General features: G+C 39.5%; 1 protein-coding gene across 4 annotated transcripts in view; it reads left to right on the forward strand.

Annotated features, from left to right (window-relative positions):
• MXRA7 (matrix remodeling associated 7) overlaps window positions 1-15,512 on the forward strand; it is a 107,654-nt gene that overhangs the window by 85,223 nt on the left and 6,919 nt on the right. The window contains exon 4 of one of the 4 annotated variants that reach the window (XM_077459291.1): window positions 2,900-2,980. The exons of 2 other annotated variants lie outside the window; for them this stretch is intronic. In XM_077459291.1, coding sequence (XP_077315417.1) covers window positions 2,900-2,933 — 34 coding nt within the window. In that variant the 3' untranslated portion in view covers window positions 2,934-2,980. The remainder of the gene's footprint in view (window positions 1-2,899; window positions 2,981-15,512) is intronic. One more of the 4 variants, XM_077459289.1, reaches the window with a different exon arrangement.

Below are 15,512 nucleotides of genomic sequence, written 5' to 3' on the forward strand. Positions count from 1 at the left end.
CCTTTAACGTCAAAAGCTGTTTTAGACCAGCTAGAAAACATTGATAATAAATTTGAATCACTTGCAGAATTGAGCGATAGTTAATCGTGGGGAAATTCGTCATCAAACACTGAAAGTAATAACAGCGACAATTCTGCAACTGAGCAAATTTCTGTGTTTTTGTTTTGATTACATTATTGAATACATTTTATTAATATTATATTATTTGTTATAATTATTTATAGTCTTTTATTATATTAGAATTTAGGATTTCGTATTTAAAACTTTATCATACCCGGGATGCCTACTAGACTCTTGTCTGGACAGATTTAAGTGTGTTATTCCTAAGAATTACAGGCCTACAATATAAAATGCCAAATTTCCATGCAAAACATTGTACTGCTTTGACCATCAAAAATCTGACATAATCATATCGCCAGGGAGGTTAAAAGGACCACTAAGTAGCAAATTTGTATGGATTATATTTGAAGAATTAAGATATAATTTAGTCATTTTTAATATGTCACTTCCCGGCTGGTGATCCCATCATTAAACTGATCACCCTATAAAGCAGATCTGTACCACTTAATCATAAGACAGACTGCTACACTTGCACATTATCTAAGAAAAAAGTAACACTTTAGAAAAAAGTTATTTAGTGGACCTTCCATGAAAATGGGAAAATCTTTGATACTTATAACCCCACCCCAGTAAACACAAATGGGCTTACAAGCCATTGAAGAAATGTCCAAAAATAATAATAAAAAATACTTTAGCCCAGCTTCCACGCTTCTCAGATACATGGGTGAGACCCAGGGCCGAAACAACTAATTGATTAATCGATTTATGAAAATAGTTGACAACTATTTTCATAATCGATTAATCAGCTAGCCTATTAGTTGGGCTGCATACAGAATGCAATATTGGTTTACATATTACCAAATACAGTGCAGCACACATACAGCTCAGTACACCGTCCATACATGTGAGTAAGTGCCTAAGAACTTGTGAATGTGTGAGGAGCAATGCCTCATGGGACATGTAGTCCTGGGCAGGAAGTGAGTGGTTCTAAAGGCAGAAGTTTTTTTTTTTTTTTTTACCTTGCTATAGGGGGCACTCTATACTATAATTTTCAGCTTGCTATTGGGGCACTCTGAAGCCAGGAGGAGGACCCCAGAAAATGAGAATCGGAGCTGCTCTGTGCAAACCACTGCACAGAGCAGGTAAGTATAACATGTTTGTTGTTTAAAAAAAAGTCACTTTAAAGACTCTGTGCAGGGAAGATCAGCATCTTAACCCAATGAAGTTGGGAGGCTGATAGACTAGAGATAATAGAAAGCATTACAAGTACATTTAAAGTAAACTTTTACCAGTATTGTGAATTATATTTAAAATGATCATATCAATGAAAAAAAAAAAATCAGCTTTTAGTACTGCTTTAATATAAAAGATTTATATTTCCCTTCCACCCTTTGTGTCTGACCCCTAGTTAAAATGCCCATATATCCTACTTCTGGGTGTATTTATTATATATATGATATAAGTAATATATATTATTACTTTCACTGTTTCACAGTATAAATGAACCCCTTATAGTAGCGATTATTTGCTCTTTTTGTGCTATAAAGGGATAGTTTTCGTTTTTTAACCCCATTATGACAGGTGATACAAAAAAAAGCATGCTACTGATACTAAACATCTTAGGCCTGGTTTACACCTATGCGTTTTTTGGTGCTTTTTGCAGAAACACACTACAGTTCATTTTACATGGTTTCCTATGGGACAGGTTTGCATATTATATGATTAATCGATTAATCAAAACAATAATCGGCCAACTAATAGATTATGAAAATAATCGTTAGTTGCAGCCCTAGTGAGATTACTGTGCCTTCTGGGAGGGCTGGGCACCCAAACTCCCAACGCTTTCTTGTGCTCTTCACCACCTCCTTAAAGCGTCAGAAGTCAGGACAAGGTCAATTTTTTTTTGGGGATCTTTTTTTTTTTTTTTGTATTTAGGGGTGGTTAAGAGTAATGAATGTAAGTGGATGTTCTATTTACAGTACATGTAAGGCAGGGATCTCAAACTGGTGGCCCTCCAGCTGTTGCAAAACGACAAGTCCCATGAGGCATTGCAAGGCTGACAGTTACAATCATGGTTACCACAGGCAGAGGCATGATGGGACTTGTAGTTTTTCAACAGCTGGAGGGCCGCCAGTTTGAGACCCCTGATGTAAGGTTTGCTTGAATAAGGCCTAACTCTAGTCAGATAGACTTTATTAACTATGTGTGACAATTTTTTATCATTTTCTGTGATCTCCGTTAGGGAGATTTCACCTAACTTCCTATGCCTGAGGAGCAGGACAAGAAATGAGAAGAGCAGTTGTCAATTGGATGGGAAGACAATAATAATTACATGACAGAAGTTCTAACCCGTTGTTCATTTTACTGAACCTTTGTATCTTTGACCCAGAGGTTCGGAACATGTCGGATCCATACTGGTGTAAACCCTAATAGATGTAATGTTCTTTACTGAAGTTGTATTGCTGATATAAAGAATGATTTCCCTTTTCATCCTGTCCTGACAAGAAAGTAGGGGGAAATATCCTCAACTGGGCCACAGAACAACAACAAAAAAAGTTTTTGCTGTAGATATTTAAAAAGATAAATACATCTCTACTCTGATCATCATTCAATATTAAGTCACAGAAAATTGTCATAATGCTCTAACTATGTTGTTAGTGAGGAGGTACAGTTATTAAGTTATTGGTCTTCAGTGAATGGTGGGGGCAGCCATTTTGTGCACTTAGTGAGCGAACACACAATATCCTCACAAAACGGATGCCTCCATCACTTTGTTGTCCACATGTGATGTGTTCCTTGTACATTGTGTGATGGTAAGCACCATGAATTTGCCTTTCAGGATAGAGTTGACCTCTGATCTCACATCCCTGTAACACGTACAGTGCCCAGACACTGTGTGGTAAGATGCTGCACCCAATGTGTTAGTATTTAGACTCCCGTAATACTCATTAACATGTCTGTTACATTATCCCTTATCCCTTCACACTGACCCAGTCACCCTTCATTAATCACTACAATACCTCAGGTGATAAAACGGTCAAAGGTTTATTTCCATGCACGTGTACTTTTTTAGCTAAATTATTATTATTATTATTTTTAACAATGCATCCCCCTTATAGATGCTCAGGCATTGCATAGTTCACCTACGTTGGCTCTGCCCACCCAGAACTTAAAGTGGAACTAAACCCTCCTATCCTTTACAGCCAATGAAGCCGCCATCTTAGCCTTTGATCTGCAGTTGCCATGGTGCTACATGTGATCAGTGTTGAGACCAGCCAACTGTGACAGTTAATATTCATGGCCTAAATGTAACTGTTTTGGAAAAGAGGTAAATCTTGGGATTTATTTCCACTTTAAATCCTAGCTGAACCATATACCAGTTTATTTTACTTTTGTAGCTGTCGGTCCTAGATGTACTGACAAAGAGTGTGCAAACTGTCTTTTTCTACCACTCCATCCCCATCAATGCCAATGGCATGTTTATGTGGCTATGACATACGATATTGTTAGTGTAATAGCAACGGTTCAAACACCATTCAGAGCTCATACTGTAGCCAGTTCTACTCATTATTTTCTCAATGCAAATTATCATTAACCACTTCAGCCCCAAAAGAATTTACCCCCTTCCTGACCAGAGCACTTTTTGCGATTCGGGACTGCGTCGCTTTAACTGACAATTGCGCGGTCGTGCTTCGTTGTACCCAAACAAAATTGACGTCCTTTTTTTTCCCAAAAATAGAGCTTTCTTTTGGTGATATTTGATCGCCTCTGCGGTTTTTATTTTTTGCACTATAAACAAAACAAGAGCGACAATTTTGAAAAAAACACATTATTTTATACTTTTTGCTATAATAAATATCCCCCAAAAATATATAAAAAACATTTTTTTTCTTCAGTTTAGGCCGATATGTATTCTTCTACATATTTTTGTAGAAAAAAATCGCAATAAGCATATATTGATTGGTTTATGCAAAAGTTATTGCGTCTACAAAATAGGAGATAGATTTATAGCATTTTTATTATTATTATTATATTTTTTTTACTAGTAATGGTGATGATCTGCGATTTTTATTGTGACTGCGACATTATGGCAGACACATCGGACAATTTTGACACATTTTTGGAACCATTGGCAACAATCAATGCTATAAAATTGCATTGATTGCTGTAAAAATGTCACTGGCAGTGAAGGGGTTAACACTAGGGGCCAATCGAGAGGTTAACTGTGTTCCCTGGGAGGTGATTCTAACTGAAGGTTGAACAAATCTCTATTTGTAGGGAAAAAAAGGACGTCAATTTTGTTTGGGTGCAGCGTTGCATGACCATGCAATTGTCAGTTAAAGCTAATCAGTTCCGAATCGCAAAAAATGGCCGGTCATTCAGCAGCCAAATCTTCCGGGACTGAAGTGGTTAAAGTTGGAAATACCTTTTTTTGATCAGCCTCCAAAGCTCACCTTTTACAGCATGGTACATCCATATTTACGATGCAATCTGTAACATGCTTCAGATCCCCCCCCCCCCCCCCCCCCCCACACACACACACAGTGACAGCAGGCAGGGGATCCTCTCCTAGCATCCGCTGTCACTTTTCAAAAACAGCGCAGCTGTGCAGGGCTCCGCCCACACAACCATGTAATTCATACACAGAAATCTGTGAACGAATGAACTACAAGTGCCACCATAGCAGATGGCTTGCAATTCTCAATGAACTTTGAGGGTGCTGATGAGTGAGCTCCTAGTTTCATTCACAAGCAGTGCAGCTTTCAAACTGACAGCCATAAAGAGGTACAGGCGGAAAGCTGTAGGGCCTGACACTGTACCCCCTGTGATCCACAGATGCAATGTTTTGCAGGCTCCTGGGGGAAATATTAATAAATACATTTTTTTTCTTCAAAAATATGTGCATTTTTTTGTTTTTCCCAAAAAGTTAAACTTTAAACTGCTATGGTAATAAACTGTGTGCATGAGCATGCTCCTACTGTGACTAGTGTCATAATCATACCAATGTATGAAACTTGGTCTCCATCTAGTGTTCAGAATGCAGTAATGCACAATAGCATGCGTTGTAGAGACTTTTATACAGAATGCTTACAGGACAATTTCAGTATATAAATGATCAGTTTGTATTTATTAATGAAACAGAAATGTACACAATTTTGTATACACTGCACATTGAAAACATTAACACTTTTTAGTGTAAACCTAGCATGTTCTGTTTGAGGTTCCAGTGAGAGGTATTGAAGTGTCTCACTACAGTTAGCTGCAGTTGAATGTCCTGTGTACAATAAGCACATCACTATCCCAAAAATATTGAATTCTTAAAAATGCATATAATTAATACTTATATATTACAATGTTCATATTAATATTTTTTTTATTTAGATTTTTCTACACTTACATGTAGACTAAGCTGAACAGGCAAAAGTGACAATGGTTGGGACATGCTATATTAGAAATGCCTACAATGGTCACTATTTTTTCCCATGGTTTAACCACTTCAGTACTGGACACTTTCACCCCATTCCTGCCCAGGCCAATTTTCAGCTTTTAGCGCTGTCATGCTTTTAGTGACAATTACTCAGTCATGCAACACTGTGGGGTTGATTTACTAAAGTCAAATTTACTCTTCACTTTTGAAAGTGCAGTTGCACTTTGCAAGTGCAGTTTCTCCAGAGCTTAGTAAATTAGCAAAAGCTCTTCTGACTTCCATCATCCAATCATGTGGAAGAAAAAATGGTGTTCTTTTATTTTCCTTGTATGTGATTGGTTGTTTCAAAAGTGCAGTCTATTTGCACTTAGTAAATCAACCCCTGTATTTTTTTCATTTTTTTTTCCACACAAATAGAGATGTATTTTCTTGGTATTTAATCACCACTGTTTTTTTTTATTCTTTTCTATCAAGAAAAAAAAAGAGGGACAAAAATGGTGAACATTTTCATTTCTGTTATAACATTTTGCAAATAAATAATCTCTCTTCATAAATATAGGCCAAAATGTATTCAGCTATATCTCATTGGTGAAAATAATCCAAATCAGTATTTATTATTTAGTCTGTAGGAAAGATATAGATTGCAAAACCTATGATATATATTTTTGAAAATTGATCTATCCTGATGTACTGCCTATCTCACTTCTTGAGGCCCTAAAATGCCAGAACAATACGAATATCCCCCAAATTACCCCTTTTTTGGAAAGTAGACAGACTAATGTATGTAGTAAGAGGCACGGCGAGTTTTTTGAAGTTGTAATTTTTTGAAAAATGAAGAAATAAAAAATAAAAAATTTTTTTTTTCAAATTTTTTTATTATTCTTACATACCGTCACCAGTGCAGTACAGCGTCATTATATAACTGGTGATCTGGAATACTGACTGGGGACAGTATGCAAAAAAAATAATAATAATTCAAATTTTTAAACATTTTGTCCTTTTTCATCAAATTTTTTCACGATTATTTTTTTACTGTGACCAGAGCAATACAATCAGTACAGACCAATAAAAACTGTGAACGTACTAATTTATAGTGCAATTTTTTTTTTATGTGCAAAGTCCATGTAATTCTTCCAGCAAGTGCAAGGTATAAATGGCAGGTAAGTGTTTCTCCATGAGACTACTCCACCAAAAAACAATCAGCCTCTTACCAGATGTAATTGATCCCCTATGGTAAGGAAGATCAATACACTCATATCAAAAAAGCTTCTTTAAACCTCCTCCTTCAGCTAGCACACTTCCCAGATCTCCAGCAAGCCAGACTTGTAGAAGAGTTATCAGCATGGCATGTAAAGGGAATGTATACTCAAGAAATCACAAAGAAGCCAACATAGTTTAATACCGCCAAACAGGATACCTTTATTTTTCAGCCAAATACATACTTACAGTACACAGGAACAGAGAGCACAAACAGAGAAATACCGAGCTTCCAAGGCACAGTGGGCGTGTCATCACTATCTAGGCCCTGCCTGACATGTTTTGCTACCAATGAGCATCGTCAGGAGGATGGAGCAAGTATACATCCTGTTTGGCGGTATTATACCATGTTGGCTCCTTTGTGATTTCTTGAGGATACATTAACTTTACATGCTATGCTGTTAACTCTTTTGAGTCTGGCTTGCTGGTGACCTGGGAAAGTGTGCTGGCTGAAGGAGGCATTTTAAAGAAGCTTTTTTTGAATTAAGAGCGTATTGATCTTACTTACCATAGGGGATCAATTACATCTGGTAAGAGGCAGCTTAAAGAAGCTAATTTGTATTGCGTGCATATCGATCTCCCTAACCAGGGGGGATCATTTATATCTGGTAAGAAGCTGATTATTTCTTGTTGGAGTAGTCACGTGGAGAAATACTTACCTGCTGTTTATGCCGTGCACTTGCTGGAAGAATATTGCATGGTCTTTCCACATAACATTTGTTTTTTAATGTGTTTGCACTATAAATTAGCACGTTCACAGTTTTTATTGATCTGTAGTGATTGTATGTGTTATCGTTTACACAAGCACGAGCACTTTATGGTAAATAATTAATTCTTTATGAATTTGGAAGGGAAGCGCACCTATCTATTTTAGTTACAACAATTAGTGTGCTGCATCCAATTAGACACAAAGCGCAAAAATATTTTCTTTTTTTTACCAATTATTTTTCTTTATCAGTGAAAATGTATTTCTTATTCTCCTAGTGTTCCATGCTTGCATAAATAAGTGACAGCCACACCCTCATCAAAAACCTCCCCATTTAGACTTCTATAGCAGAGAAGGAGGGAGGTATGTGTGTGTGACCAGATCTGCTAGATCATGAAATGCACTGGGCAGTATGGTCAAACTCTGGTGCCTATTAGACTGTGTACAATTTAGACACACTGTGCAACTGGAAAGTGGCGGTAACAGTCTGAAAATTGGGGCTGTTAATTTTCTATCTAATGGCCTGTTCACACTATTGCAATGCGAGAACCCTGTGAATCAACTGCGGGTTCCTGCATCGTACCCGACACACAGCAGTTCACACTGCAATATGCAAACGGCTGGGGAGTGTCATTATATGTTAACGACACCCCCATATCGCACTGCGAACTGACAGTTCAGACATGAATCGGATCACATATGTGAACATTCTGGTCCGAACAGAAAAAAGGGTCCTGTGCGTGTTTGCACCGAATGCGGTGCAATATCAGCCATACTATACTATCTGTGTGGCTGACATCGCACCGCACAGACATCGCATGTAATATGAACAGCAATGCGCTGTGAATTACATGCAATGTCTGCCATCGAATTAGTGTGAACCGGTCCTTAATGACTGAACATCAATTTCTATAACTTAAAGTGGAGTTCCACACAAAAGTTGGAACCCCGCTTATCTGCTCCCTCCTCATTTGGCACCTTTGGGGGGGGGTTATCTTTTTTTTTTTTTGACAGGTATCCGTTCCCACTTCCAAAAGATCACTAGGAAGTTCAGCTTCCCTCCTCCTTCCCCCACTGTTGAGCCATTCAGAAAGTGCAAAGCACTTCGCGCATGCATAGAAGAGAACCGACTGTGAAGCCGCAAGGCTTTACTGCCAGTTTCCCTTACAGGCAATGACGGCAGCACCCGAGAGCTGATGGAAACATCGGCTGGGGTGCCAACATCGCTGGATTCCACGACAGGTAAGTGTCCTAATATTAAAAGGTAAAAGTCAGTAGGTACAGTATGTGTAGCTGCTGACTTTTCATTTTTAGCTGGGGGGGGGGGGGGGGGGGGGCAGAACTCCGCTCTAAAACAAAACTTATTGCCACTATTCATAACTACCAACATTGTCATAGTTTGTCCCAACTTCTATGACTGTCATTTTTACTGGATAGCTTAGTCTGCATGTATACATGGATAAGAATGTGAACCACACATAAAATAAAAAAGAGTTAATATGCTGAATACTATCATTACATGCATTACCTACACATTATAGGAATACAGTATTATTTACAAATGTGGTCTTTTAAACTGGTATCAGACCAATGCATTGAGAAAAGGACAATGAAGACATTGCTCACTAACAGGTTCACAGGTCATATCATTGTGCACACAACATAAATGAGTAACAACCCTCATACAAGTATAAACATAATCTGAATTGTTCCATTAATATTGGGTATTACGTTATTCACATACAATCATTTTAAAAATTCAGAGGGAAGTAAATGGATAAAGGGATGCAGCTGTGTTCTTGTTTTAAAAAATATGCAGAAAAACCTTTGGCTGGTTTATTTACTTTTTTACCCGTACAGTGCCCCCCTTTGCATTGAGGAAAATAGATTTTATATTTGTTGAAGTTTGAAGGTATTAGTAACCTTGACTAGTATGCCAGTGCTTTTTATGTATGACAGATCCACATCTGGACTTGCCGTATAGGCAGTCAACCTGACATAAAAACTGCATAGAGAGCCATAGATTTTTGAAGATATCTGTATTCGGCTTATTTCATATCTTAAAACATAAATGATAATGACATAATTAGGAGGTATCAGTAGTTCTTCATTTACTACTCAGCTGTCAGCCCACATCAGTCTACCCATCTCTGGTTCTTCTGCTAAGTCATTGCTGAGATGATGGACCATGGTTTCATTGTATGCGGTCACATTCCACTCCATGGGGTGGTTGGTAAGGCTACATTGGCTTATAACCAAAAAAAGACGCTTGTTTTATTTTTATGCTGTATGATTAGCCAAACCACCTACCAAGACCCGCAGATAGTAAAGAACATCAAATTCATTAGCAGCATCAATCACACTATTTGAATTATTTTTTCTTGCCACCTGGTTTTGACTAACACAAGTCACCATATAGGTTGCTAAAGAACCTTATGTTTTAAAGCAGAGAACTGCATGCTGGTAGTGTTTGGTATGGAGTTTTCAATATTAAAAAAAGTGGATTAAAGTACACTACCTCATGCCTTGACCCCTAAACTTAACATATTACTAACTGTGACCTTAACATGTACCCCCTTCCTTTACATGGGCTGTAAAATAGGACAAATGGTATAATTAGTCCTTTAAGGTATACCCCTGAGTCCAGTACTTTCCTAACCCACTCTAGTGATTTTAATTGTGTGAAACTTCCCAGAGCTGCATAGCCTTACTCCTAAAAACATCCCCACCATCTCTTCTTCATGCTGTACATGCTCGCTGCAGCCTTAATCATTTCTATGGGAATATCTGTATTCCCAAGGACCTATGGAGGCAGCCATTAGTGCAGCACCCCATAGGAATGAAAGGGGCCATGGCTCGCAAGTACAAGATGAAGAGGGCTGGGTCAACTGTATTTAGGATGGTGAGGACATGGTTTAAGGACAACTTGTTCTAAAGATACAGTTATATTTTAACATAACCCCTAACAATGTCCTAACTCTAAATCTGGCCCAAATATTTAACACTTAACCCTGAAACCAAACACTTAACCTTAAAGCTAAACCCTGGGCCAATATAAAGCTTTAGTTATGCACTTATTAGAAGAACATTCAATTTATTTTTACTGTCATAAATACCCAAATCTGTCCAGCTACCCACCTTTTTTATTCCTACCCACAGCAGCCCCAAAGCAGAAGAAGGAGGGGTAGCCCCGTCGGCACATCAGGGCTTTGATGCTGTGAACAGTGCTGTAATTCAATAATGTGAGCATGCTTTTAGAACAGGAAAACAGAGAGATGATCTAATCAATGTTCTGCAGTTCCTTCATTGTCTAGTTGGCAGGCTAGGTGGGCAGGTGACCAAGATTGGTTCTTTAATTGCAGTGGAGAGTAGTGAGGTCACCATCCTGGCTGTATTATCTGACAGGGGATTACAGGCTGAATAGAAGTGACAATCATTGGCAGGTAAAGCAGTTTCCATACATTAATTTTAAATGTGCATGGATTTATTGGTCTAGAGTTCAGCTTTCAAGTAATTCTAAATCCTCAAGGTTTTTTACCTTAATGCATTCTATGCTTTAAGGCAGGGATATGCAATTAGCGGACCTCCAGCTGTTGCAAAACTACAAGTCCCATCATGCTTCTGCCTCTGGGTGTCATGCTTGTGGCAGTCAGAATCTTGCTATGCCTCATGGGATTTGTAGTTCTGCAACAGCTGGAGGTCCACTAATTGCATATCTCTGCTTTAAGGTAAAAAAAAACCTTCTCTGCTGCAGGATCTTCCCAGCCCCCTGCCTTAGTCTTACCTGAGCCCGATCCGATCCAGCGACGTGCATGAGAGCAGCAGCTCTCACCGCTGTCTCCCTCCTCATTGGGCAGATTGATATCAGGAGAGCCATTGGTTTCCACTCCTGTCAGTCAACTCCAGTGACAAGGGAGTGGGGACAGGGCTAAGTCACGCTGTCTGTGTCAATGGACACAGCAGAGGGGCTCGGAAGTGAGCCCATGGGATTCAGTTTCCTGATGAGAGCACCAGCAAGAGAGGAGGAGCCAGGAGTGCTGGTGGGGGACCCAAGGAGAGGAGAATCGGGGCTGCTCTGTGCAAATCTATTGGATAGAGCAGGTAAGTATAGACATGTTGATTATTTTAAAAGAAAAATTCCTCTACAATCACTTTAACCCTAAATTTTAATCTAACACAACCCCTAAAATCCTTACTCTAAAGGCCTGTGTTGGACTTTGGTTTTACATTAAGTGAGACACTTCTGAGATCATTTAGAATTTATTGACAAGTGCATATGACTGGCAGTTGACCTCCTTATGACTGCTTCAAATGGGATTTGCAAGCAAACAAAAACCAATTGGTGCAGACCGTAACCTTAACTCTAATGCCTTGTACACACGGTCGGACATTCCGACAACAAAATCCATCTGATTTTTTCTGATGGATTTTGTGCCAAACTTGTCTTGCATACACACGGTCAGACAAAGTGGTCAGAAAATCCGATCGTTCAGAACGAGGTGGCGTAAACCATGTACGACGGGACTATAAACGGGCCAGTAGCCAATAGCTGTGGTCTCTTAATTTATTCTGAGCATGCGTGCCACTTTGTCCATCGGAATTGTCTACACACGATTGGAAATTAAACAATTGGATTTTGTTGTCAGAAAATTTAAGATCCTGCTCTCAAACTGTGTGTGTCGGAAATTCCGAAGGAAAAAGTCAGATGGAGCCCACACACAATCAGATTTTCTGACAACATGATCCGATCACACATTTTCCGTCTGAGAGTCCGACCGTGTGTACAGGGCATAATCCTTTAATACCCAGGCTTATCACATCAGGGACCTTGCCTGAGTGCTACTCCTGGTGGCAAAAGTAACTGTTTTTTTAGATCATAAGAAACATATTGTCCTATTCATTCATAGCATTGATTAGGAATGGACCTAAACAGCCCTATTCTGCTGTCTGTTTTCAAGGGCCTGTGTGCTTCATTTTTTGGTTAAAGCTAGCGAGATGAATCACACACTTGTTTCTTATAAGTCTCATATACTCCAGCAACAAATCCTTCTCACTATAATTGTTGGTTCTGTTTCATCGCTCATCTTTATTATTGTTCTCTTTTGTTTGTATATACTATCTCTGAAAACTAATAAAAGAGATTTAAAAAAAATGTTGGTTCTGTAGGATCCCTACTATCCAACAGAAAAACTGAGATCACAAAAATGCCCATGGCCATTGACAGCTGGATAGAACTAGTCACATACTGTATGTGCAGAGACCTCAGCAACAGAGTCCCAGTGAAATTAAGATGCTATATGATCTCAGAAGCATGTCTTAGCCCCTGTTTACATCGGGCCGATTTGAATGTGTCAAATCACATGCCAAATCGGAGCCTATTGCCGGCAACGGCACTGTACCGATTCCCAAAAGTAGTTCCTGCCCTACTTTTGGCGATTTCGGGGGGCAATTTCAATAGACATCTTTGCATGAACCCACACAGATGTCTGTCAAATCCCCCCCAAACTCGCACTGAAATGTGGTTTTGAAATCGTGCAAGTTCAGCTGAACTCGCACAATTTCAAACCCCCCTCAGTGTGAACGAGGGCAAAATGATGTGAAAAGCAAAATACATTTGCCCATTGATATAGGCCTAAAATCTCAAAAACAAAATGACCTTCTCCCATAATTCAATAAGAGCTTATCCTGTTTGCCATAGGTAAGCTATGCTGTCAAGCCGCATGTAGTGAAAGAAAAATTTCAGGTATGGATATTTTGTACATAGCCACATTGGTTCAGCTTGGACCAATGTAACTATATATACATTGAGAAAAATTATGAACGCAACACTTTTGTGTTTGCTCCTATTTATCATGAGCTGAACTGAAAGATCTACAATATTTTCTATGTACACAAAAGGCCTATTTCTCTCAAATATTGTTCACAAATCTGTCTAAATCTGTGTTAGTGAGCACTTCTCCTTTGCCGATAATCCATCCACCTCACAGGTGTGTCATATCCAGATGCTGATTAGACAGCATGATTATTGCATAGGTGTGCCTTAGGCTGGCCACAGTAAAAAAAAAAAACTCTAAAATGTGCAGTTTTATCACACAGCACAATGCTACAGGTTTTGAGGGAGCGTGCAATTGGCATGCTGACTGCAGGAATGTCCACCAGAGCTGTTGCCCTTGAATTTAATGTTAATTTCTCTACCATAAGCTATCTCCAAAGTTTTAGAGAATTTGGCAGTACATACAACTGGCCACACAACTGCAGACCACATGTAACCACACCAGCCCAGGACCCCCACATCCAGCATCTTCACCTCCAAGATCATCTGAGACCAGCCACCCAGGCAGCTGCTGCAACAATCGGTTTCCATAACCAAAGAATTTCTGAACAAACTGTCAGAAACTGTCTCAAGGAAGCTTATCTGCATGCTTGTCGTCCTCATTGGGGTCGGAACCTAAATGAAGTTCGTCAATGTAACCGACTTGAGTGGGCAAATGCTCACATTTGATGGCGTCTGGCACTTTGGAGAGGTGTTCTCTTCAAGGACGAATCCTGGTTTTCACTGTACAGGGCAGATGGCAGACATTGTGTATGGCGTCGTATGGGTGAGCAGTTTGCTGATGTCAACGTTGTGGATCAAGTGGCCCATGGTGGCAGTGGGGTTATGGTATGCGCATGTGCTATGGACAATGAATACAGGTGCATTTTATTGATGGCATTTTGAAATCACAGAGATACCGTGATGAGATCCTGAGGCCCATTGTTGTGCCATTCATCCACGACCATCACCTCATGTTGCAACATGATAATGCACTGCCCCGTGTTACAAGGATCTGTAGGCAATTTCTGGAAGCTGAAAACATCCCAGTTCTTGTATGGCCAGCATACTCACTGGACATGTCATCCATTAAACATGTTTGGGATGCTCTGAATAGGTGTATATGACAGCGTATTCCAGTTTCTGACAACATCTAGCAACTTTGCACAGCCATTGAAGAGGAATGGACCAACATTCCACAGTCAACAACCTGACCAAATTTATGCAAAGGAGATGTACTGCACTGCGTAAGGCAAATGGTGATCACACCAGATACTGACTTGTTTTTGGACCCCGGATCCTCCCAATACAGTAAAACTGCATATTTTACAGTGGCCTTTTATTGTGGCCAGCCTAAGGCACACCCGTGCAATATTCATGCTGTCTAATTAGCATCTTGATATGCCACACCTGTGAGGTGGATGGATTATTTCGGCAAAGGAGAAGTGCTCACTAACACAAATTTAGACAGATTTGTGAACAATATTTGAGAGAAATAGGTCTTTTGTGTACATAGAAAAAGTCATAGATCTTTGAGTTCAGCTCATGATAAATAGGGGCAAACACAAAATTGTTGCATTTATAATTTTGCTCAATGTATATACAGTATCTCACAAAAGTGAGTACACCCCTCACATTTTTGTAAATATTTTATTATATGTTTTCATGTGACAACATTGACGAAATTACACTTTGCTGCAATGTAAAGTAGTGAGTGTACAGCTTGTATAACAGTGTAAAGTTGCTGTCCCCTCAAAATAACTCAACATACAGCCATTAATGTCTAAACTGCTGGCAACAACAGTGAGTACACCCCTAAGTGAAAATGTCCAAATTGGGCCAAAAGTGTCAATATTTGGCCACCATTATTTTCCAGCACTGCCTAAACCCTCTTAGGCATGGAGTTCACCAGAGCTTCACAGGTTGCTACTGGAGTCCTCATCCACTCCTCCATGACAACATCACGGAGCTGGTGGATGTGAGAGACCTTGCGCTCCACCACCTTCAGTTTGAGGAGACAACCTCTGGATATGACGCTGAGCATGTGCACTTAACTTCTTTGGTCGACCATGGCAAAGCCTGTCCTGAGTAGAACCTGTCCTATTTATACCTCTGTATGGTCTTGGCCACCATGCTGCAGCTCAGTTTCAGGGTCTTGGCAATCTTCTTATAGCCTAGGCCATCTTTATGTAGAGCAACAATTCTTTTTTTCAGATCCTCAGAGAGTTCTTTGCCATGGGGTGTCATGT

The sequence above is a fragment of the Lithobates pipiens genome, unplaced genomic scaffold (genome assembly GCF_037356315.1).
Source record: "Lithobates pipiens isolate NorthernLeopardFrog02 unplaced genomic scaffold, aLitPip1_a1.2 Scaffold_28, whole genome shotgun sequence".
Taxonomy (NCBI): Eukaryota; Metazoa; Chordata; class Amphibia; order Anura; family Ranidae; genus Lithobates; species Lithobates pipiens.